The sequence below is a fragment of the Saccoglossus kowalevskii genome, chromosome 16, assembly GCF_978046115.1.
Source record: "Saccoglossus kowalevskii chromosome 16, keSacKowa6.1, whole genome shotgun sequence".
NCBI lineage: Eukaryota > Metazoa > Hemichordata > Enteropneusta > Harrimaniidae > Saccoglossus > Saccoglossus kowalevskii.
The window spans coordinates 24,752,091-24,776,403 of record NC_140656.1 but is presented as its reverse complement, the minus strand read 5'-3'; the positions used below and the strand labels follow the sequence as shown (position 1 = coordinate 24,776,403).

General features: G+C 36.3%; 2 protein-coding genes across 2 annotated transcripts in view; one reads left to right on the top strand and one right to left on the bottom strand.

Moving 5' to 3' along the window:
* Window positions 1-18,004, top strand: part of LOC102808238 (atrial natriuretic peptide receptor 1-like) — a 34,830-nt gene extending 16,826 nt beyond the window's left edge. The window contains exons 3-24 of the mRNA XM_085490950.1: window positions 2,337-2,518; window positions 3,094-3,259; window positions 3,439-3,629; window positions 5,732-5,845; window positions 6,326-6,461; window positions 6,928-7,028; window positions 7,301-7,409; window positions 7,808-7,889; window positions 8,162-8,306; window positions 8,431-8,616; window positions 9,260-9,364; window positions 11,003-11,074; window positions 11,320-11,479; window positions 12,508-12,657; window positions 13,174-13,360; window positions 13,680-13,820; window positions 14,054-14,177; window positions 14,912-14,980; window positions 16,651-16,924; window positions 17,031-17,122; window positions 17,728-17,801; window positions 17,938-18,004. Of these exons, the coding sequence (XP_085347076.1) occupies window positions 2,337-2,518; window positions 3,094-3,259; window positions 3,439-3,629; window positions 5,732-5,845; window positions 6,326-6,461; window positions 6,928-7,028; window positions 7,301-7,409; window positions 7,808-7,889; window positions 8,162-8,306; window positions 8,431-8,616; window positions 9,260-9,364; window positions 11,003-11,074; window positions 11,320-11,479; window positions 12,508-12,657; window positions 13,174-13,360; window positions 13,680-13,820; window positions 14,054-14,177; window positions 14,912-14,980; window positions 16,651-16,924; window positions 17,031-17,122; window positions 17,728-17,801; window positions 17,938-18,004 (2,927 nt within the window). The remainder of the gene's footprint in view (window positions 1-2,336; window positions 2,519-3,093; window positions 3,260-3,438; window positions 3,630-5,731; window positions 5,846-6,325; window positions 6,462-6,927; window positions 7,029-7,300; window positions 7,410-7,807; window positions 7,890-8,161; window positions 8,307-8,430; window positions 8,617-9,259; window positions 9,365-11,002; window positions 11,075-11,319; window positions 11,480-12,507; window positions 12,658-13,173; window positions 13,361-13,679; window positions 13,821-14,053; window positions 14,178-14,911; window positions 14,981-16,650; window positions 16,925-17,030; window positions 17,123-17,727; window positions 17,802-17,937) is intronic.
* An 893-nt stretch (window positions 18,005-18,897) lies between these two features.
* LOC146733784 (TLC domain-containing protein 2-like) lies at window positions 18,898-22,680 on the bottom strand. The gene is made up of 4 exons (XM_085491588.1): window positions 22,445-22,680; window positions 21,700-21,782; window positions 21,051-21,133; window positions 18,898-19,595 (listed from the first exon to the last, which is right to left on the bottom strand). Exons 1-4 carry the CDS (start codon window positions 22,639-22,641, stop codon window positions 19,209-19,211), a joined length of 750 nt encoding a protein of 249 aa, XP_085347714.1. The 5' UTR covers window positions 22,642-22,680; the 3' UTR covers window positions 18,898-19,208.
* Window positions 22,681-24,313: the final 1,633 nt, after the last annotated feature.

Sequence of the window (24,313 nt, the reverse complement as noted above, 5' to 3'; positions counted from 1 at the left end):
ATGGCTCAAATCTAGCGAGGATAACCAGTAGAAACAGAGCACAGAGAATAATATGGTGCTCGGCGTTTCCAAGAAGCTCATACTGATTTAGTCTGCTTAAGCCCAGAACGGGGCACAGCCACTTGCAGTCTCAGTTGTAGTCTTTGGAACCATCAATACTTGCGAGTTGAAGCCCGAACTTAACGCCAGGTCCCCTATCCTGCGTATAGCGTCTTTTGTAAGCAAACTATCCACCTCCTGTCAGATTGCTCCCACTTTGTGGGGTCCCCTGGTAGTGCCCTGAATGGGGGCTGGTGCCAGGGGGTGGAGATTGCAATGGAATCTTGTAACCATGTTCGACACCTGGAGAGTCCAGGGATTGGTTACACACTGCCTCTGAACCAGCACAATCAGTGCGACAGAGATGTCTTAATTTGGCGGTTCCACATCAGGGTGATCTCTCCCCTACTGAGGTGAGACCCCACGAGACCTGTATAAGTCGATAGATTTCAACTCCTGCCGAACATATGTGTCTCCCCCTTCTCGCAAGAGGAAGCATCAAACCTGCTTCCCCTGCGAGCTGGGTAGGTGACCCCACTGGAAGATGGGGAAGACCACCACCTGGTTCCTTCTTCCTAGGGGGCGTGTTGCCATTCTTCCCTTCTCGTTACTGGCTACTTCTGGCCATTGAGTGCCGACTTCAGTTGTTACATTTTCTCAGCTTGAGGCATTACCGCTTACCCATGGCAAAAGCCAAACTGGCTCGCTGGTCTCACCTGTACCAACTGGTCAGTGGGATCCTGAAGCATCGAGACTGCTTCATTCATCCTCAAAAACGAAGATGGTGGGGGCGGTCCAGCCTGCATAACTGAGGCGGTGGTGCGGCCAGTGAAAACAGCCAAAACCGCATTCCACTGTACAGAGGCAGCCCCTGCCACAAGAGCCAGATAACACTGCAGGATATTCCGCTTAGCCGTGTGGTGTCCCACCACTGGCTGTGTCTACTGGTCTAGGAGGCTGGTGCGTTTCGCCATTGATGCTTCAGAGTGCTTGCGGTGTTCCAGTGGGCTGGCCACAACTCGAAGGTTTAGGGTCGCCACTCAGTGTGTGGATTGTTTCAGAGTAACTGGTCGAAATATTTCATGAACGCGCCCACCCCTTTGCCCATCCCACCGAACTTAAAAAAAATTGTGTTACCGGGTCGGGGAGGAATCAAAGGATCCATTCGGGGCGCGAGATTTGACTCGAGACTCTGCTGGCTCCGGTCTCAAACACCACTCGATCAGGCAGCACTTGATCCAGTGCAAAAGGTTGAGCATAAAATTGGCCTACCCTAAGGACATAGGCCTCTATCATGTGGGGGACCAAGGTCCACCCATCAACACCATCTGTGCGGCCCCTACATCCAGCACTCTTCGGGATCCAAAGCAATACCGAATTCAGGACTCTGGATCCCGGAAGTGACAGTTCCACCGAGAGTGACTGTTTCAGGATCGAGGTTGGGGTGGGGTGGGGGTTGAACATCAGGTCACTAGGATCGATGTTCCCCCTCAACCCATGGCGTGGCTAACGAAGTCAATACAGGGAACAGACTCTGAGGGGCCGCTCGAGGTTGCACATTTAAATGATACTATTTTGACAGCCATATTGGATTTAGTTAAATGGTTGTTATTCAATCAAATGTTTCACAATTACATACATTCACACACACTAAACCATATCGCATCAACTTGAATATCTGAAAAATGTCGGCTAGAATTAAAGATTTGTCCTAATAGTTATATTTTCCATGTTGTAAAATTGTACCAAACGGCCATTTTGAATATATGCAAATTAGGTATATTTTGGAAGCCTAGATTTTCCTAGACTTTTAGTATGTCAATCTACGCACCTCCTCGGAATGTATTGTGAAGAAATTATTTCTGTGGCAATTTGTGATGGGTCAAACCATAAATTGACTGGACTATAAAGCCAACTGTATATTGCAGAATAGCCGGAAATAGTACAGCGTTACATTGTCAGTTCTTTTTTTTCTCGAGAACAATATCTCTAGATATCTGTAGACGGAAATGACATACCGGAATGAATAGTTATGAAAATAATAGTAAATCATCCAAATTCACACTGAATACAATGGCGTTTTGGGTGTACACTTCGTGCACCAATATCTGTATTATATGTATTAAATTAATTCATCACTATTCACATAAACACACAACGAAAATGGCTAATTGCTGCATCGTGCGATGACCGAAAACTAGTAAATTACAAACAGGTTATTTTGAAATATATTCTTAGAACAATTATATATGCTAGGGTAACTTATGAGATATTATGCATATATATTTATTTATTAGGAACTATTCCACTGGCTCTACTTACATCACAATGGAATCTACCTCACATCTCGTGGACATCGACAAGTCCAGTTTTAGCTGACAAGACAGTGTACACAACGCTGGGAAGAACACTGGGATCTTTCAGTAAAATGGGTCCGGCATTTGTTGAAATCTTTCGTTATTTTGGTTGGAATAGAACGGTAGGTATACGACGATTAAAAGACGGTGGTCGTCGTGTCACGCATGTGCAAAATTCCGGTGTGACGACAAAATATGAGAGAACCAACATTGGGTGGCCCACTGTAATGTGTATGGGTATTCGTTGAGTTTATTGTCTATATCAAGGGAATACAATTAATATGATTATCAAACATGCCTAGACATCATCGAGGATGTTTTTTGAAGCGATTTTCAAACACTCATCACTCGCATTCGATCCGTAATTTCGTTTACTGATCGAGTCAATAAAAAACGCATATGTGGAGCGGGGGGATTCTTATTCATAACGCACTTTTGGTTCAATCTAATGTGTACCGAATCCTAATAATTATTTGGTGGATTTGGATCTGTGAGTGATGCATTTCGAATTAGCATATATTCCCCGAATCATGTAATTACAATTGAAATGCAATGGTAAACCTTTGCTGATAAAACTGTAACAGTAAAGGTGATAAGTTAACTGATATGGAGTTTTAGATTCACCTTACTTACGTTACGACTATTTTTAAACTTAAGTTTTTGTTGTTAGGATTAAAACTATATCTCTTATATTTAGGTTATCCTGTCATCCGAGGATGCTGTGTGTTCGTATTCATCAGATGCAGTCAATGATGCCCTGAGCGAGAACGGAATCAAAGTGGATGACTATGATACGCTTCATCTGAATATTACCGACAATGAGATGATACGAATTTGGGAAAAAACTAAACTTCATGGCAGAAGTAAGTACTTATGACGGGTTAACCAATAGAAGTTTATCAGACTGTTGGTCGTACAACGCCTGCCATTCTCTTGACCACATAAACTCGTCAAAGTTCAAACACAACCTTCGTGGTTATGCGTTTATGTAATTGTATATTTTATTGAATTGTTCTGTCTTTGTTTTTTGCACAACAAACAGTTATCATATTCTGTGCTTTTGCCACATTGGAGCGTCATCTCTTACTATTGGCACATGATATCGGCATGTCAAATGGGGAGTATGTGTTTCTAAATGTTAAATTACTAGACGCGGATGAAGACATCCAACCCTGGTTTGCTGAGGATGATAGGGACGAAGAAGCAAGACACATATATGGGTCAGTGTTTCAGGCAAGTATAACACAATAATCTGATTGACAAAACAATTGAACAATATTGTTTCGAAAATTACAAACCAAAAACGTTAGTACCATAATACATTCGGCGAACCCAAATCATTTTCCTTGACATATTCAATTGTTTAATTGCGTCACATTGATCATGAGCTGGCACATTGAATGATAAATAGTTAGGTGCCATCTCTAAGATAACGACAGGCATTGATTCTCCACTTCGCTCCAGGATGGCAATAGCGGGGTTTCAATACATTTAGACAATTACGAATCACTGGCACTGGCACTGTATTCTGTCAATTTGTTCATTCAAGATAAGGGTTATCGACGACGTCGACGATTTACTGGTAAGATTGAAAAAATTGTACATTTAGCAGTCGAAAACAAAAACATACTTGGTATGGTAATTGAGTTCGAGGAAGCAACTAAAAGAGAAAAACTTAAGTCGTCAAAACATAGTAAAAAACTCATCCGCTGAGTGTATAGGCTGATGAATACGCGTGGACGATTATTCATCGCTAGAGCGGCAAGATATCGACTGATAAGGACCTAATTCGTTCGCTCGCATTAAACAAAATATTCGGGGAATTTCTAGACGTATAAAACTCCTTACAGAAATATGTTGAAACAATAAAAAGTTATTATTCGTGAACACCAGACGATTAATAATCTTATCACGCGATCACGATTATCACGTTTATCGTGTTTATCAGCAAACATGGTCATTATGATGCATCAATTGCCGCCAGAATTCCAGCTTGAGAGTGAATTAACACTACGGATTTTCTTGGGGATTTATAATAAAGTTAGTTTGACATTTATTTGAGAACCAACAAATTTTTGTGGAAGTGAATTTATTACCAGGGAAATGTTAAACTGTTAACTACAGGTGCTAAGGCAAAAATGAAAGGTGGGAAACTCAGTATGATTATAGACTTTTAATGAACTTTTCAGTTTATTTACTGGTAAAGTCGAAAGATTTTTCAGTATTTTGAGTATACAATAAGAAGCTGGTGCATATTGCATAAATGGAGAGTACTTTAATTCAGGTTGAATATCAGCACTTGCTTAAATAACAGAGGTAGTCAAATTTCTGTAAATCGGATTCGAAAACTAAAACATGGTATAAAATAACAATATCAAATACCATATCACAGCGTGGACAATCGCAGTCATTGAAAAATACACAGTTCCCGTTCAAAATGTTCAAATTAATCTTCATGTACCAGACATTGTCTTGAAATATTCAAGAAATATATTTACGAGATAAAATACCAAAACAGTGTACATACAGAGTATGATAAATATCATGAAAAAAAAAAACTGGTTAACAGTGCACTGATCGAGTACAAGTACTTTCGAAACATTTTTCAATGCAGTGTCCAATGTCTGAAATGCAGTGAAAAGGTCAAAGTCAACTGTAGCTATTTAAATCAGCAAGCAGCCTGTAAATACAAACTGGAATGACCTGTTAAGATAAATTTTAAGTACAATACTAGTATGTTCCATATCTAGTCTGTTACCAATAGTCATACTGTTCCAATTAGCAGCATCTATAATAATTAACTATACCAAGGTTACAAGACTGTTTATCATGCATGTACTGGCTCCAGAGGTTGATAGTGAGTGACACCCACAGAAGTGCAACAAGAAGATGTACTATGTCGACATTGATACGAACAATCATCCACGTTTTTTCCCAAAACAAACGTATTGCAATCATAGCTCACAGATATATTAGTTTTCGTCGTATTTGGAATGCAGCAAGGAATAGTATGTATAACATCTGGGTGTTGCGACTTAGACACTGTCATTAACATTTTTTTACAGGGTATATAATAAAACCTATGCAAATGAAGATGCGCCACGACAGGTGAATGCGGAAAATGTCAGCTCGTGATAAGTAAACCCTGACTAGATGAAATCCAAAAACTGCACTGGTACATGTACCTATGCTTGTGTACTGCGATATGTATAACGCACAATCATATTATGCTAATATCATTAAAAAAAGAAACTAAAATAACATGAATCCTTCTTGGTGATTCATTATTTGTGCCTGAAATTGTCTTCAGGAATTTTCGTTGTATTACTTCTCAGATTTCCCAGACAAAGAGCGACAAAGAAGAGACGTATGCGTTTATGAAGGAAGTTTTGAATAAGTCTGCCGGTAATCCAGAGAATATTACTGTTGACGCTGGTGTTGAAATATCGGTAAGAAATTATAGTACTGCTTCAGTTCTGTTGACAGACGTTATACACCTACCAAAGCCGTCAGGTGGCTGCGAAATGTTGAAGAATAGCTATTACGGTAATGTAGATCAATTGTATGAATAATGTTACAATCTGAGGTCACTCAGACAGTACGCCGCGCTGTACTGGCTTCGTGCATACTTTGAGGTATCCTCTCAATAACCTCATAATACAGTGCAGTTATCAAAGCCGTATAAATGTATTCTCAATTTCTTTGTCTCAAAATATACTTTTGTACCTGTGGGTCAAGTTTCTGTCATGTTCACAATAAGTTACGTCAAAGTTTATAATTCATTATCTGCAGAGTGGAATTCATTTTAACAAAAGTAGTTACATATGAACACATAAGCGGTACACGAATTACAACTACAAACGACTACGCCATAATTGAAAACCGTGTACACTAACAATGAAGTCGTCGTATTCGTTGACTTTCTACAGGCTAGTCCATACAGTCCGTTCCTACATGATGCGATGATTCTGTATGCAATGGCTGCAAATAAAACCCTCGAGATGGGAGGAGATATCCGAGATGGAGAATTGATGTTTGACAACATGAAGGGTACTGTATTCAGCGGTAGGTTAACGACTCGTTAGTCGTCTACCATTTATCCGTCGTCTTTAGTGTTACCTGTCTTTGTCATACTGATTACAATACACGTAGGCATATTTCCTGTTCTTATGAATAACCATTACATATGTTAAAGTTCGATTAGACATGTCCCACAAATATACTTATTTTGGCAATACATAGCTAGTGTACATTATCCTGTGAGGGAATCATTTTTAAGCTCAGAAATTGTGATGGTGTAAGTTCATTCGACTCATTTATGTCTGTCTCAATATTTCGGGTCATTTATAATCAGATTAAATAGTGTAGCTAGAAGAGTCACATTTCTTCATTTGGTGTAGTTAGGCGAGTCAATTGCGACGAGTGACCATGGGCGCGTGGTTTGTGTTCAGTTTATATATAATTATACCAACCATTTGTGTACAGTGATTGTAAACAGGCAGAGTATCTAATTTGATCATCTTTGTTGTAGGGATGTCCGGTACCGTGATGATGGATGACAATGTTGAACGGGAGCCAAACTATTGGGTGAAAGATTTGAGATCCGACGGTTATTTTGTAACCATCATGGAAGTTAGTGTAAATGCAGCAGGACAACGGGCAAGGGACAATAGCCAAGTTGTCATGCAAGTTGTATCCAAAAAATGTCGTTCAATTATGTTGCACTGGCTTGCAATTATTTTCAACAATGTAGACCATTACTTCCGGAGATGGAATGACAAAACTAACGGTTTCCATTTTGCATTCTAACCAACGTTCCAAACCGTCTCATTAACTCAGAATTGTCGAATTCATAAACTCCGAGCAGAAATGCAACTAGTTAAATGTTTATTTTATTCTCGCAGAGCATGAATGTATTCGATGCTCCTATATGGGGAAACGAACAAATAGATACACCACCAGACACTCCATTATGCGGTTTTGTTAATGAGTTATGTCCGCTAGATGAGACAGGTAGGATATTACTTATGTTATTCAACATATTACTCGTATTAGTTTATCTGCAATGTAAATGAGTGTAGGTAACAGCTTTTGTGCATCAGTAAAAGTACTTTATTTATTTGAGATTACTATACTCTATAATGCTGAATGACTATACCAACAAATAGTTGTCTATACGAACATTTCCTACCTTCCAATCACAATCGTAGCACACTTTAATTATCCTGTCCAACATATCTCTGTGTGCCAGTTCACATGCGTAGGTAGTAGGGCGTCTTACATGAAATTCAACAAAGACATTTCAAGAGAAAAGCATTATCTACCAATGTAAACACACGCGATTACGGTATCATGATGTCACTTGACTCTTTAATGTTATGTTTTTTGAATTTTAATATTTTATGTTACAGAGACGAAACTGATAATATTCATCATTGTAGTCATTGTAATGTTTCTGGTATGTCTGTTACTTGTGCTATCTCTTTATTACCGGTAAGTTATGTGAATCCAACAAGATCGCATTGCTATCATAAAGACCATCATTTATTATACTTATAGATGCCACAAATGTTTGTAACCACGTACTATATTGGATCACGCTCAGTATGACACAAAATGACGTCACGTGGTTATATGTCTGTAATTCTGAATACACATGTTTCGAAAGTATCCTAAACATATATCTTATAAAAATGCAAGTGTAATGACTTATGTGCACAGAAGAATTTATACTATCGTATTTGCTATTTCATTTTATGATTCAGACGTAGAAAGCTAGAGGAAGAGCTTGCAAATACACTGTGGAAAGTTCGGTATGAGGAAATTGTATTCAACAGCATCAGAAGTTTCGACAGTGGGGTATGTTGTCTTAGCGTAGACTACGACCACTATGCGTGTCGTAGATTTCAGGTATTGAACATGTGTGCAGGTTCAAATATATCAAATATATCATGTTTCACCGAGTCTTATTCGATTCATTGCTTATTCATGCAACTTTAGTATTGCCAGATATTTATTTATTCATGTGTTTCAGGCTATGCTATGTATGTTATTGCAGATAAGTGAACTTAGCTCACGTACTTTACCAAACGGACACGGCATAGCAGCCGAACAGATTTTTACACAAACTGGACTTTATAGAAATGAACAGGTAGCCATAAAACGACTGAACAGAGAACGTATTGTTATCGATCGGGAAGCCTTGCGGGAAATGAAAGATGTAAGTTTATGATCATGGTAACAGTAAATGCCACACTGTTTCACTGTCGTTGTTCCACTTTTCTTTGTTTTTTTGTGTACATTGCAGTTGTCCACTATAGTGTATTTCGGTTGCCAGGCATGGTGTTGTGCTAGTCATACTCCGGCGCTCCCACTGTACGTTACAGTTGCCTTATTTTGGCTGCCCATTGTGAATTGCTGTCCTCATCATGTTGCTATGATTCTTCCATTGTGTTGTACAGTTTTGGTTCTTCCCCTGTGTTGTTGTGGTTTTATCATTGTATTGTTTCGTTTTTACCACCGTGTTATTGTGATTGACCCACTCTGTGTTGCTAAACCAGCAATGCAACGTTTTTTACAATTCGGAAATGTTAAGGAATTAAAATCACATTGTTGTTTATCAAATATGACATACAATATTCTACAGTATATGCGTTGCTGGGTGACACTGAACATCACCATCAATCATTTATGGCTGGCCGCATATCTTTTAATGTTACACATTTTTGCGGAGTCACAAGTACGTTATTCCAGAGAATATGACGTAAACTAACAATATACTAATTTGTGCAATGATAATAGCATCATAACACCACCACACAGTTTGCATATTGTCAGTTAAATCATTGTTTTTTTTTCTCTAGTTGCGTGACATGCATAATTCGAATGTGAATCCATTCATTGGAATCTGCCCAGATGCACCTAATATATGTATATTAACACGGTATTGTCCAAAAGGAAGCCTCCAGGTTAGTGTTTACACAGAACGCCTTTCTATAAAAATTAATAACTCAGATAAAATAAATGTATACTATAATACATTGTAAATCATCATGAAAACTCATTGTTTTAATTAAAAGCACGCAGTTTAAATTGAGAAAACATGTATTATTTTATAAAACATCTGTATTTTTATCAAAACATTAGTGTTTGGAAATGTTTTTGGTGAACATTAAGTACATTGTAAACACACACAAATATACATTTTCAAAATAAAACACTGGGTTTTTACGGGGATACAAATGCGTCCTATAAAAAATCCAGAAAATAGAAACGCAAGATGGTCCTACACAAAAAATGTGTAATTTAATTCGGCTTTTTTTAAAATATAAAGCAGGGGCAAAATATTTGGTACAATCGCATGAACGCAGACCGTAATCGGTCAAAATTGAACTAGTGGTCGAATCATACACTACGAAAATAATAAAGCTCTATCTGAGAGATATGCTGCACAACATCGTTGACCAATATATAAATAGTCACGACAACTACAGTGAAATGTCAAGCTATAAAACCAATCCAAGATATGAACCTGACAATCTATTTATTACGGGCGCAGCAACAGATCATAAATTACGTAGAAAATTACATAGCTGTCGACAGAGTACATGAAGTAGGATATCAATGTCATGTAATAGACGCGGTCAATATCTAGTTACTTGCGTGAATAAGAAAAATAATAACTGCGAACGACACGTGGTTACTTGTATGTACACGCTCATTCAACGATCAGAATATACTGTCAGGAGTATGTGAACAGGTTACATGTTCGTTAAAGAAGCAACAATTTGGATCGATTGCTTTTCAGATTTACCGAGAAAGAAGGGAGTTATTCTAAATATGGGTATGGTGGAATTGTTACTCCATTATGAAACGTCTTGAAAATGTTGTTGATGGCCAACAATGTATATACTAGTAATGCTTCAATTGCATTGTTTTGGTGATCGATGAGGCTTTTATCTTGAAAGACTGCGTAATCTATTCCGCTTGGGTCGCCTGTTAAAACAATTCGCTCTACTGTAGGTTGATACAAGATCGGCTGTCGTTAAAGGCGCCTATTCAAATACACACTGTAGTGGTTCAATATGCCAAGGGTTAGTTTTGAGGGTGACCCGAAACAAACGTTCCCTGGCTGGCGAAGATGACTTCACCTTTAAAATGTATGTTTGCCTGAAACCCGTTTAAACAATAAGTGTAGAACGTTAACGTACCCGCTTCTTCGGTGTCCGCAATTGGCCACGGTGTCATCATTAAATAACATTCCGCCTATGTCTTAGATGATGCACCTCCAATTATCAAACTGTCTCTTCTTCATTAATATACTTCACAAGCTCGCAAGTTTTCGTGGATATCTTTTTTATGTATTATTTATAATATTCCTAATTTTGATGTTGAAAATCGGTTATAAATGCTTTTGACTACGTTCTCATTGTAACAGATTTGATTATATATGATTCTAGTGTTCATGTTTTTTTAGTTTTAGAAGCTACATATTTGTGACTGCATAACAGTGCTGTGTGGCAATCTTATTCATTCTAAACCAAGCTTCCCATCAAATTGCATTCGTTAACGAATGATACACGATAATAACCTAATATTGTTTGTAGAATGTTTTGCATAACGATGACATGAAGCTTGATTGGTTGTTTAAAACATCTTTTCTGACTGACCTAGTTTCGGTGAGTTTTATTGTTGAAGTCTTCTGTTCAAACCTAAGTGTCTATTCAATCGTAATCACTATTAGGGAAATATATTTAGGTGCGTATCAAAGCATCAATCATTTGAAGCGATTTTAAAGTGATGCGCTGCCAGGCATGTGGTCTATAAGGTAAATTTCATACAACGGGAATATCCGGTTAATTTTATCTTACTCTCATTAATATATAATTATACAGTTAGAGTGTTTTCTATGTAAAATATTTAGGGAATGGAGTACTTACATAAGTCGACAATTGGTTCCCATGGCCGTTTGAAATCATCTAACTGTGTGATTGACAGTCACTGGATTTTGAAAGTCACCGACTATGGTTTAAATCGATTTAAAAACGAAACTCAGGATAATGGCGATTATGCTTATTTTACAGGTGAGCTATTTTAACAAATATTTCGCAATATGTTTGTATTTTAATTAACATTAGTTCAAACAATTATGTAAATATCGATATACGGGAACACAAATTGTTACACTGTTGTCTGAACATTCCCATAGAGTGATTGTTTCAATATCGAGTTATGATTTGGGTGTGGTTTTGCAAAAATGAGCATAGTTTCTAAAATATGGGTGTGGTTATATTTGTAATGCAATGGTCTTAACCCAAACAGTTCAGCGTATCCTATACTTTTCTGTTGGGCGCATTTACAAATTCTAATAACGTTCGTTTTGAATTATGTTTACTCACCAAGCATTACATCTTATTGACGACAAACAAACGAAAAAACAAAAAACTAAAAAAAAAAGCAATAGTCATATCGATAAATGTTTTGGCGTTAAAATAATTTCTAACATTCCTTGGGTCAGATCACCCGTGCAACCAGATCCGTTGAACTGCGGGAGTAAAATAATTATTTCACGCGTGAGTTGAGCGGGATTCAGGATAGCATCACACAAAATAATGTGAAGCACCATTAACATATTACGTTGAGAAGTAGTACTAATGCGTCACTTTATTTGACTCACGTGGGAGTAAATTTGAAGTTTGTTTTAACTTTGAATATTATTACATAGTAGGCAATGCCCGGCGGGCAAGCACAGCCGAGCAGTTCATTGACCCAATAGAAGTATAACTAACGTAACCATAGAACGTTGAATGCGTGAACTGCGGAAATCGGGGTATTAATTCACGCGTTGAGCGGGATTCAAGATGGCGCCAAGCACGATTCGTTTTTCGTCGCTGATCAAAATGACTCTAAACACTATCTAAAATCCGTTGTCAGAAGATGTTTTATCATGAATGAGTCGTTTCGCTTCACATAATTTCTTAAATAAAAACAAAATGGCGGCGCCCATTGACCAGAATTGCTCTCTTTCAAACTCTTGGGGTATATTGATTTCCATACTCTTTATATACACATGTTATCTATAGATATCACTTTTATTGTATTAAAATTGCAGGCCAGCTGTGGACTGCACCAGAAATCTTACGTATCAGTCAACGTCCACTGAACGGCACGCAGAAAGGCGACGTATACAGCTTTGCTATAATTATCAGAGAAACATTGACCAGAAGTGGACCTTTCGATACGGAAAATCATAATCACAAAGGTAAAACTACATTTGATAAAGATATATTGTGACAATGAGGGTGCAACGGATCCAGTACATGATATACGATAATCAAAATAAATCTAATTAGCCAATAATTTGTTTATTACTGATTTGTTTCGCGGTGCTAAACAATGACAGAGCTTTGTAATTACTCCTTAAAACCCAGTCCCGTCCAAGGCAATCCTCGTTATACAGTTTTCTCAATGGTTTTACGAAGAACAGCAATTTGTTGCATATTCAACAATATACTGAGTAGTAAGAAATTTTCTGTTCAATTGTCCCAGGGTCAACACCATGGCGTGAACGCTGTTCAAATCGACATATATGTCTCTTCGTACATGCAAATACTGTTTTTCGGGATTTGTTAGCGACTAGGCGGTCAAACAGAGTTTTATATTCGCACGATATTGAGGGCGCATCTAACTAAAAAGGTGTATTGAGAACAAAACTGTATATTTTGGCTCATAACGTCAATACAAATGTGTGGCATGGTTTCTGTTATTTCATTTTTAGACATTGTGGAATTAGTTCGTAAAGGTAGTAGAAACCCCTTCCGACCTGATATAACTGTACCTGGCGAAAATACACAAGATCAATTGAGTATGATATCTTTGATGCAAAAATGCTGGGACGAGGATGAATATATGAGACCATCGTTTCGGAAAATTAAGACGACACTGCAAAGCATTGCACGTGGGAAGCAAGTATTATTTTATTTAAATAAAGTTATATTGGTGATAAACGTCTCCGGAATGTTTTAACTTCATTGTGTAAAACAACCTACGTGAAGACGTTAAATATAAATAAAATAAGCATAACAATGATGATGCAATCAGTGATTTGTGCCGACGACGTAGTGGTTCGATCCTTCTTAAACTACGGTTCTTGGTTTCTTACCCTCCGGAGTTACCAAATTTCAGCTTGGCGATTTGTGAGAATACTCATTTGATTTAAATCATGAATGCTGGTTATTTAACGTATTCTATATGTAAATTTTATTTTTTATATTATTATACTAGGAATACCGATATTATGGACAACATACTAAACATGATGGAGAAATATGCCAACAATCTTGAGGATATTGTTGAGGAAAGAACACAGATGCTGATAGACGAAAAGAAGAAAACTGACAAATTGTTGTACAGTATGCTCCCAAGGTATACACATAAATTCGTCTAATAACCCTCAATGTTAATCCTGTTGACATTCAATAACAACTTATTTCTATTGAAAAAACGCATTTTGAAATTCCACTTAATAATGAATTTAACTAACTCCCCTACCCGCTCCGCTGACAGAACATACCAAGATGTGCGGCGTTCAGGGCTAATTGTTCATAAGGTAAAACAACAGAAATTACAGAAAACTTATGCAATATTACCTCAAACAGGAGCGTGGCAGATCAACTTAAACTCGGCAGAAGAGTAGATGCAGAATTATATGACCTGGTCACAATATTCTTCTCCGACATCGTTGGATTCACCCAGCTAAGTGCTGAAAGCACGCCTCTTCAGGTGAGATATGCAGTAGAAGGCAACAGAACAAAATTGCGCGTATGAGCGACAACATTTTTATTTAACCAGTTTTCATCTCAAGTGTCATGGCGTATCAAGCAACAAGAGGCCGGTAACTAGTAATGGTATATATATAATATATATATATATATATATATATATATATATATATATATATATATATATATATATATATTAGTTACCAAATTATGCACCACATCATTGTTTATTTTTTGAATTGTTGCTTTTTTGGCAATACAATTGTTGACAGATATAAATTAAGGTTATTGCGATGATGCCGCAAATTAAGCTCGAAGGCATACTGCAAGAGTATAACAGGCGCGTAGCGAATGTTCACGTGATCCTCTAAGTACATACTAGTACTTTGCAGTATCTTTGTTATGCATCTTTCTGATCCAAACGCTTGGTGTAGGATGCCCAGAACTGAGCAAGATGGTGAACATTAGTGGAGCTTTCTTGCTCTGAACGTTTATTTTCAAAAAAAATATCCGTCATGCCGCGTAATCGTTCCATATTTTGAATTTGGAAATCCCAATATGATATGATTCAGATACTCAATGCAATAGGGAAATATTGTAGCACGATGTTTTATGACGACACAGTAACAGATGTATAGTATTTATGTTATTGTTAGAACAGCATGCAGTAACTTTAATACGGAGTATTCTTATTTCATGTTCAATTACTTTTATGGTGGCGTTTAATTGGAGCAGGTAGTCGACTTTCTCAATGACTTGTACACCATGTTTGATGACACAATCGTCAACTTTGATGTCTACAAGGTAAGCCAGCATTCTAAATTAGGTCAAGGGACGTTTTTGTTTCTGAATTTGTTATATATTATATTATTATATCCATGCGATCATGTGTGATGTAGGAAAATACACATCACATGTATTGCATTCTTTATTCCAGGATTCTACATATATAAAAGCAAACAAAACAAAACCCGTGTATATATGTATATATAAATGTAAATATATGTAAATACAATAAAAATACAAATAAATGTACAAATGTTGTGTCAGACAAGATATACTGAAAGAGTAAACTAAACTGGATGTCTATACAAGTATAATAACAGTATAATATAGTATTAAGTACGCAATGTACAATAAAAACTCACCCTGACAGGACACAGACTAGAAATAAATCACAATATGTCATAAGGAAATAATATTCAAACCACTCCTGTCATAGAAATAAAAAGGTAGTGTAAATATCTTGACTACAATATTAAGATAAAAATGACAAATAAAACTTGAGTGACTATACACTCAATATTTGAAAAAAAAGTGTAAGAACATTTTTCTTTCGGAAAATATAGCCAAAAATCGTAAAAAGTTTTTTTATCAAGCAGACGGTATTGTAAAATACGACAATGTAAACAAAGTTTTGTAATTCGAAAAATATGTTAGTTTTGTGAAAAAACTAAAACCAATAGAATCAATAAGCTTACCGAACACAAATTTTGTAGAAAACAACATCAGATAGCATGGGGAAACCAGTAAATTAAAAAGAATTGTATGGGAACGACACTTCACAAGAGATACATAAAATGGCTGCAGAGATGAAGTGCGCCCTCAGATAGAAAAACTGGTAAATCTATAAGAAAATTTAAGTAGAACGCCCTCATCGTCACACACGATGTTTAATTATTGTTTCATAAAACAAAGTCTTGTAATGAAAATAAGACAAAATTGAATGACGAAATGTGTGAGATACAACTAACATAGAGGACCTTTCTCACCAATCATATCTTAGTATATCAATAGTATAATCAACTAATAAATGTGAGGAATTCGAAGGTCGTAATTCGGAATGAACATCTGAACGCATGAAACTGCCTGGAAAGGCACTGTATTACATGATTTGCAGCGAAATTTACGTTGAATATATGTCAATATATCGTTCGTTATATATCGGAATCAACACTGTAATATAGGAATGATTAGTTAGACAGATACGTGGAATTTCTATTCAAACAAAATAATAGTGCTCAATTATTGTTCAAAAAAGCTAACAAGTATATGTCATGTGCCCATGTAAAAAATTGGATGAAACAATATTCATTATCTCACCCCAAAATACCTGAAACAAAATGTTGACGTATTATTGTATACCCTTGATTGTATTTAATGAGTTGTTGAAAGAAAGCGATGATGGTATATTTTGTGGAAGATGGCTTCGGCGTGTAAATGGTCAATACAACTAAGACGCGATTACTGGCCGCTGAGATCTCGTTTAGAGTGAGATCCAAGAGACGTGACTTGTTTATGCTTTTCAAATAATATTTTTTTTATTATATCTTCTGACAGAGCGTTCAAAACACGTATTGAATTAAAAACCCTAGCGAAAACGTGTCGCATGTTTTTCTTCTTTCTAACGAAGTTTCGGTGTATATTTGAAAATCTTTTCAATCTTGTTCTGATATTTGTATCTTTTTACACAGGTTGAAACTATCGGCGACGCATACATGGTAGTTTCCGGTCTTCCTAACCGAAACGGCAAACGACACGTATGCGAAATAGCCAACATGGCGCTAACTTTGCTTAGTGAAGTAATCACATTCAAAATTCGGCATCTTCCCGGCAGAGAGCTACAGTTACGTATTGGTATACACAGCGGACCTTGTGTGGCTGGTGTTGTTGGTCTCATTATGCCACGGTTTTGTCTCTTTGGTGACACGGTCAACACGGCATCTCGAATGGAGTCTTTAGGGCAAGGTAACGAACACGCCATTTGCCATTATCAAGTTATTTTGAAGTTGTTATTTATTTATTTATTTAAAATGTTCGTGTTTTTTTACTGACTTTCTTTTCCAAATGATAGCTCGCCGTATTCACATTAGCCCATCAACAGCCCATGCATTAGAAGTGCTTGGTGGATACAAGATGACACCCAGGGGATCAGTCAATATCAAAGTATGTTAACATATATTTCACTACTCCGCGATTACGATACTCATTCGGTCCACCGGTTCCCAGCATCTATTGTGAATGCTATATTGGGCGCAAGTAACTTGTAGTCATCATGTTGTTCACCAAACGTCTCATCCGTTAAACACCCATTAACATAACTATCAAATAATCTGTCGTCTAATTGTCTTATAATATGCCCCGGGGTTGTTAGATTATAGTACACATTGGTGAAAACATAAATAGTTTTATATTCGCTGCGACGTTTCAGTACCGTAATCTGCGATCTGAATGAAACGATCAATGAGAATACACAACAGGATTACTAATTACCAGCCGAACTGTGAAGGCCCCTCTTTTAAGTGTAAGTGTAATATTGGCCACCGCGTTGCCAGTCAACTAAATGCGTCCCCGCTGCCATTATTATAGAACGTTTTGGCACTGGATAACGACAATCAGTGATTAAATTAAGTTAAAAGCTCACGCCCATGAAATACTCACTTCACTCTATTTCAAAGTCAGGTTGTTTTTCACTTAAATTCCCCTAAATATAGGGCTTGATTATAGCAGTATCACGTTTAATGAATAAAAGACCGTTCATTATTTTTCAGGGGAAGGGGATTACAAAAACGTACTGGCTGGAAGGAAGAACTGGGTTTGACAAGGCACTACCCAAATATTCATCGTAAGTATGACAACTCGAATTTTATATTTAAATATCCCTGTTATACTCACATTAAAACACCTATCTTGTTCGAAGTGATATATGTAATATGATTGTAATGATAAACAAACCACGACTATTTTTTTCTTTGTTTCAGGGAAAACAGTCACAACGACAGTGATTTCCATGATAACGTCGATGATCCGATAGTGAATATTGATTGAGTGGATGTAAACGTCCACCTTACTTGAATTTAATTCGATTAAAAAAGGATGAACAGTTTCCTCCCTTTCTAGACATGTAATTAACTTATAATGCCGTGTATCACGTAGTATTATTTAAACGAGCAATGTGTTCTTCACACATTACGATCACCAACGATTTGTTTATTTAAAATAAATTTAAATAATTTATTAATAATTAAATTTTAATTTAAATTCAATTCTTTCATTTCCCAGGAGACATAACAGTTTATCAAATGTGTCACCTTCATTAGTATTATTCATTAGTATAATTCATGTCAACTTTGGATATAAACATCTATGATGTAGTGAGATGATTTATCCTATTTCGCCCACCAATGAGTAAACGCCGATTTCTATAAATAGAACTCTAGGCCTCTGGCGACAAATCTTACGTCGACATATTTGGATAAATTGACCACCGTTTACGACGCCTATTTTTGATCTGTAACCGTCAATGACAAATAATGCCAAGAATGACAAAGGACTACACAACCAAGCACAGTTATTGCTAAGAACAACACTGCGTTCGCCAATCTACGTCAGTTCGACTTCACCAAAGCACTTCGTTACTGTATTGTTACTGTATTGTTTACGTAATTAGGGAAAACGTCTCTCTAGATTAATTAAATTGTATATATTCCCAAAGAAATATCTATAGATATAAATGATTCCGAAAAAATCTATTCTGATAATGTTGATAGTGCTTTAATGCTGACGTCATTATACAAAAGTGTCAGATAGCGGATAGCTCAAGATGACGGTTTTGAAGACAACATGATGTCGTATATTACTGTCGACGCTTGCAGAAAAGCAACTCAGAATAGATCACAGTGAATGGAAACTATTTAACAAAAAGTGTAATAAATAAGAACTTTTTTTTTTCAAATCAGTTTGTTTATTACGATAACCACAAAATAATGGTCTGACACAAACATTGTTTATAATACCACAAGGTAAAATAAGGCATTGTTTTTATATTACAATGATACCAACAACGTATATTGAACAAATCTGCTCTGGTTTTGCACTAGTAGACATGAACTATGCAAATTTGTCATGAGTGGACATAGACATTTTCATGTATACTAAACGTGATTCAAGTTCAAAATTATGATTGTGAAAAACATTTACGTGAATTTCCATGTTTGTTTTCATATGTGTAATGTTAGGTTCAATCATGCACCTACAAGTGTTTATCTTTTTTATCACCAAACCATTCAGCATTGAAAATGTCCCTCATAAGCAGTCTTTTGACGAGTAAAATATTGAAAAGTAACAGAAAACCTACAACTACTGTCATCATGAAAATAGCAAAATATGGCAAATCATCGTAATTCACAACTAGCCATCCTACCATGTAGGATACTGACAGTATTCTGAATACGAATGCCATTATAATGTTAATGACGGCGTTTGCCTTGTAATAACTATTGTTGGACGGAATGCCACACATCTGAAAAAACTGTCGACTGTGCAAAAATATGCTGCTCATCTCACTCGTCGAACCAATGATCTGATAGTAGATAGCTTTCTTCACCAGAAAAAGAAACGTTCCTTGACCCCAGAGTGCCTGTTGATAAATGATAAAATGCTTTATTTTTTCTGAATGTTAACCAACACGTCAAAAACAATCTATAACAAAATAAAAATAGATGCATGTCCAAAATAAGATAGTTTCAAAAGATGTCGGCTCTTTTACTGAAGATATCATTTGTAGAAACTCGAAACTACACCATTTGTGTCATTTTGTATTTGAAATGGGAGTGACAGGCTTAGATATTACACAATAGCATTGTCGTCTTTCTCACTTCGTGGCTGTATGGAAATATGAGCACATAACATTATAATGGGTGAATATATGTGATGGCATCCTGCAGAAACGTCTATGACAATCATATAGCCTATGTGTGGTCCAAGTACTCTAGTATAAGTAGGTTGGATAACTGATTGAAGAACTGGGGCTTTTACGATTACTATGTAGTAGAATACATACAGCTTCATCTTAATTCGAAACACTAAATATGTCAAAAATATTAAAAGCCATTTATTGTTTCCACCGGTGAATTTGCAACCAGCCTAGTCAGCATTTAAAAAAAAACATGTTTCCCGACATACGTCGCGCTATTTTTAAAACACATGATTTACAAGTGTCTTTCATGGGGATTTCATCGTGACCTGATTTATACTGTGAGAATATATGTCTACCAAATAAAAAGCTTATGTCATGTTTATGTAACCAATTTTGTAGCTTCTTTGTGCCATATTCATTTTCTATCTTTTCACGACGTTAACCAATGGCTATGGCTGCCCCCTAGTCTCAATGTCCTCATGTTTTATAATATTATCCAATAACATATCCACATTCACCGAGAAAACACCACTATGTGAGTTTATACAAACAAACGCTATTTATCAGTTTTGTGTGGCTAAAGTCTATAACTCTATTCTCTTTATTATTCTGACTGCGAACACCCACTGATCTGAACAACTTTCACGAAAGATCCCGTTCGTGAGATCTCAAACAACTAAATTAATTAGTCAACCAATCAGATAAAGTATTGCATATAGTGATTATCAAACCAAGTCACTCTCTATGGCGGAAGTAGGATCGTGTACATCCAGTTTGGTAAGTTCATCTCGACGTCCGCTTTCCAGACAAAAATGAAGGCACGCAACTTTCTGACAACTTTTACATGACTGGCGTGGCTCACGCTGTGCCGCTCCACTGTGCAATAATCATTTTAAAGCGTACTAAGAGTCAGCTCATTAGGATAACTCAGTTCATATCTCGTCAATGCTTTCATAATTACATACTTATAACGCTGCTTATGAAACCTTTTCAAAAGATATTACCCATTCTAACAGTATGAGTAAATAATCACTTGGTCAAGATGACTGATATGAGCATCAACACAAAGTGTTTTATTAAACCCATGTTGTACGCTAGATGGCGTGTTTCCAATATGGAACCTTACCTGTGCATTTCAACTGTCGTATTAATGATGTACTATACAATGGTACTTACAATTACATGATGTGATATAGTCGGCCACACATCTGCTAGCTTTTTGTGTCTGATGTGATCGATTATGTCATAAACAAAATATCCTGAAATAAAACAGTCATAAAAGGTAAAACAGGAATGTGTGTATTTAACTTTGACATAGTTCGATAAATAAAATAATAATCTAAATTAAACGAGGAATATAAGGATATGTATTATTTTTATTTTACATCTGATTTATACAATGTTAGTTAATACTAGTGTAAAACATGGTGAGTTACACTACTTTACACCACACCAGATCAGACCACAATGCACAACACTGCTACACAACACTACTAAACCACACCACACCACACCACACTACACAAGACCAGACCAGACCAGACCACATCACACTACTTAGACACCAAACCACACCACACTACTACGCCACATTGCACCATGCCACGCAAAGCTTGGGGGCTGCCATGATTGTTTGTATTTTTAGAAAACGCTTACACGCCTAAACATCCCATATTTGGAATTCCTAATAAGGTAGAATTAAAATATAAAGTGCAATACCGCAAAATTACGGCACACTGTAACTTAAGGCGCTACGGTGACAGATGTACAATAATATAAGATATGTTAGATGTAACGCACACATTCACATTATTAGAATTCGTACCTAAGAGCAATGCAATTACCATTTCCGCTCTCGCTGAATTCCTATCGTATAAATCAGCTAATACACTAGGATCTGAAATGAGACTGGTAACAAAACACCTAACATTAGACTCGTATAGTTGGTCGTTGTGAATATATATGCATGTAATTTACATAGTTATTGTTCAATAATGAGGATTTAATAAACTTAACTAATATTTCCATCACTGGAAAGTGGTATTTTCATGATGCGTTATGTAAGTTTCATATCATGTTTCTAATTTATTTGTATTCGTTAGAAGAACAATATGCAAAAGTAGTAATTTAAATGTGTGCAATAAACAATTAATAATAACAAATATATAATTCGTTGTTTATACTAAATAGTTGGGAATGTTTACTCAAAATAGAAAATGTATTCAAAAAGAGATTATTGGCAAGCAGGCTATTTTTAGTGAATTGGAAATGCTGGTTGACATGAAACTGCAATTGATTATGTTTTCTGTTGTTTTCAAAAGCATGTTGTTTTGAAGAATGCGGGAAACCCCGCAGATAAGTGTAATGTAAACAAAATATCCACTTAGTCAAAAAGACTGCAATCAATAATACATGAAAGAATGGCAAATATACTTTGTGCTGTCATCCAGCTTAAATATAAATGAAAGAATCGTGCGTTTATCAATAACAGTGGAAATGTGAATAGTGAAAGACGTGTTTCTCCATTGTGGAGACGTTTAGATTCATGAAAACAAATATATGTATAATACCAATCCACTGTCAGCGGTCCAACTATCGATGCATGTACAAATGAGGTTGCGACGTTGTTCCATTTATAACTCTGTGGTATTATTTCCTTCGGCTTCGGGCATATACTGAAGATCCAATTGATGCAAAGGAAACTGAGTGTTGAGCCCATCATTATATATAATAATATATAGTTCGGTGTAGAGTCTGTCGTGTTCATGATGGTGGTGATACCAATAGGAGTAATGGCGGCGGTATCTTGTTGTGGTTAAAAAACGCACTGGATTAGCTGATAGGAGATTAACGTTTAAGGCTATCCCGATTAGAAGATGAATGTATATATATGCACGTATTATAATGTGGCACGATTGCCAATCAAAACAGAAAAGGATTGTGGGTGCACGAGCTTGACCAATTAGAGTCAACTCATACAAGTCGACGGGAAAATCGCTACCGTGATTTCACACACCAGTTAGGCATGCTTTGTCTAGACTGGTGCTATAGCAAACACCAACAAGTCTGCTCAATTTAAATGTATTACACAACGCAAATATATATCTGATAAATTAAATACTGTAATTTTAATCATGCACACGCACTCGTCAAGATTAATGCTAAACTTTTCAAATTATTCGAATGTGCAGAGTCACAATGTTCTATCGATCTATGGACAACCTGTTAGTCGGCCTTGGGGGAGCTGGTGTTTCAGTATTGTAATTCGTATTAAAAATATAGCATCTAATGTATCAATAAATATAGCACTAATATATTGGGATGTTGGCTGCGTTTATTGACTATATGAAAACATTGTCGATAAATCTGACAAACGCGCATTATCTTCCGCCTGTAGTTGTAGCATATGACACAGAGCTTCACTGTTACAATTAATGTTGCTATTAGTTTATAGAACTTAGCTAGGAACCACTGATATCGAAGACTTCTCTATCATTGTATACATTTTAATATGAATATATATTACGAGGACTGATTCAGAATTGCTTCTTAAAAAGGAGGGGGAATAATTCATATTGAGAACACCAAATAAATAACTTGTACATACAACCAAAGAGACATACATTGCAAATCAATTAAATTAAATACAAAATCAGTCTAACATATTTACGTTGTTGTATTTTGTCGTAGGGAGGAATGTAATATTATTTTCATTGGGCAGTGGGAGGCTGCCAAATAATATGACTACGTATTTGCTCTATTTGACGCACGTCGCTAAAATGGCATTATATTTTAATTATAAGGGTATAAGAATATTTCGCACCCTGATGTGACAACTAGTGAATAAAGGACACATCGTTCATATACCCCGAGGGTTACATGTAATACTTGTTTAGTCATCTTAAATTCAATACTCGGACGATTATTTTCTGGAGAATGAAAATAGGTTGAAGTATTGTTTTTATTCAATGACATAAGGTGTAAACAACTAGTAAAGCAACATTATTAAATCTGATTTACAAGAATCAATCATTATAAGCTCGCTCCGCTTGCGAGTAAAAACTGTATAAAACTTAATTACTCGAACGTTACAATAGAGTATGTGCATTTGAATTGCTCAAAGGTAACAAACTGCAGATGTAAACAAAATCGACGCTATGAACTAATTTACTATCACCCATTTACATCTGGAATATATTTTGCCGCCAGCAAGTGAGACTTACTGGTCTGTCTACCTATAACTGATAGGCGAGATACTATTTTACTGACATAACAAAGTAAATGTTTAAAATTGACATACAACCAACAAAGTGTGCACAAATGGTAACAGTTTAAGGGGAGAGTCATGAGAAAATTCTTGATGTCCGAAATGAAATGGAGGTTAATTTATTTCTTTGTTTTTTTTTGTAATTGAGATGAAAGTTCATATATTCATCATT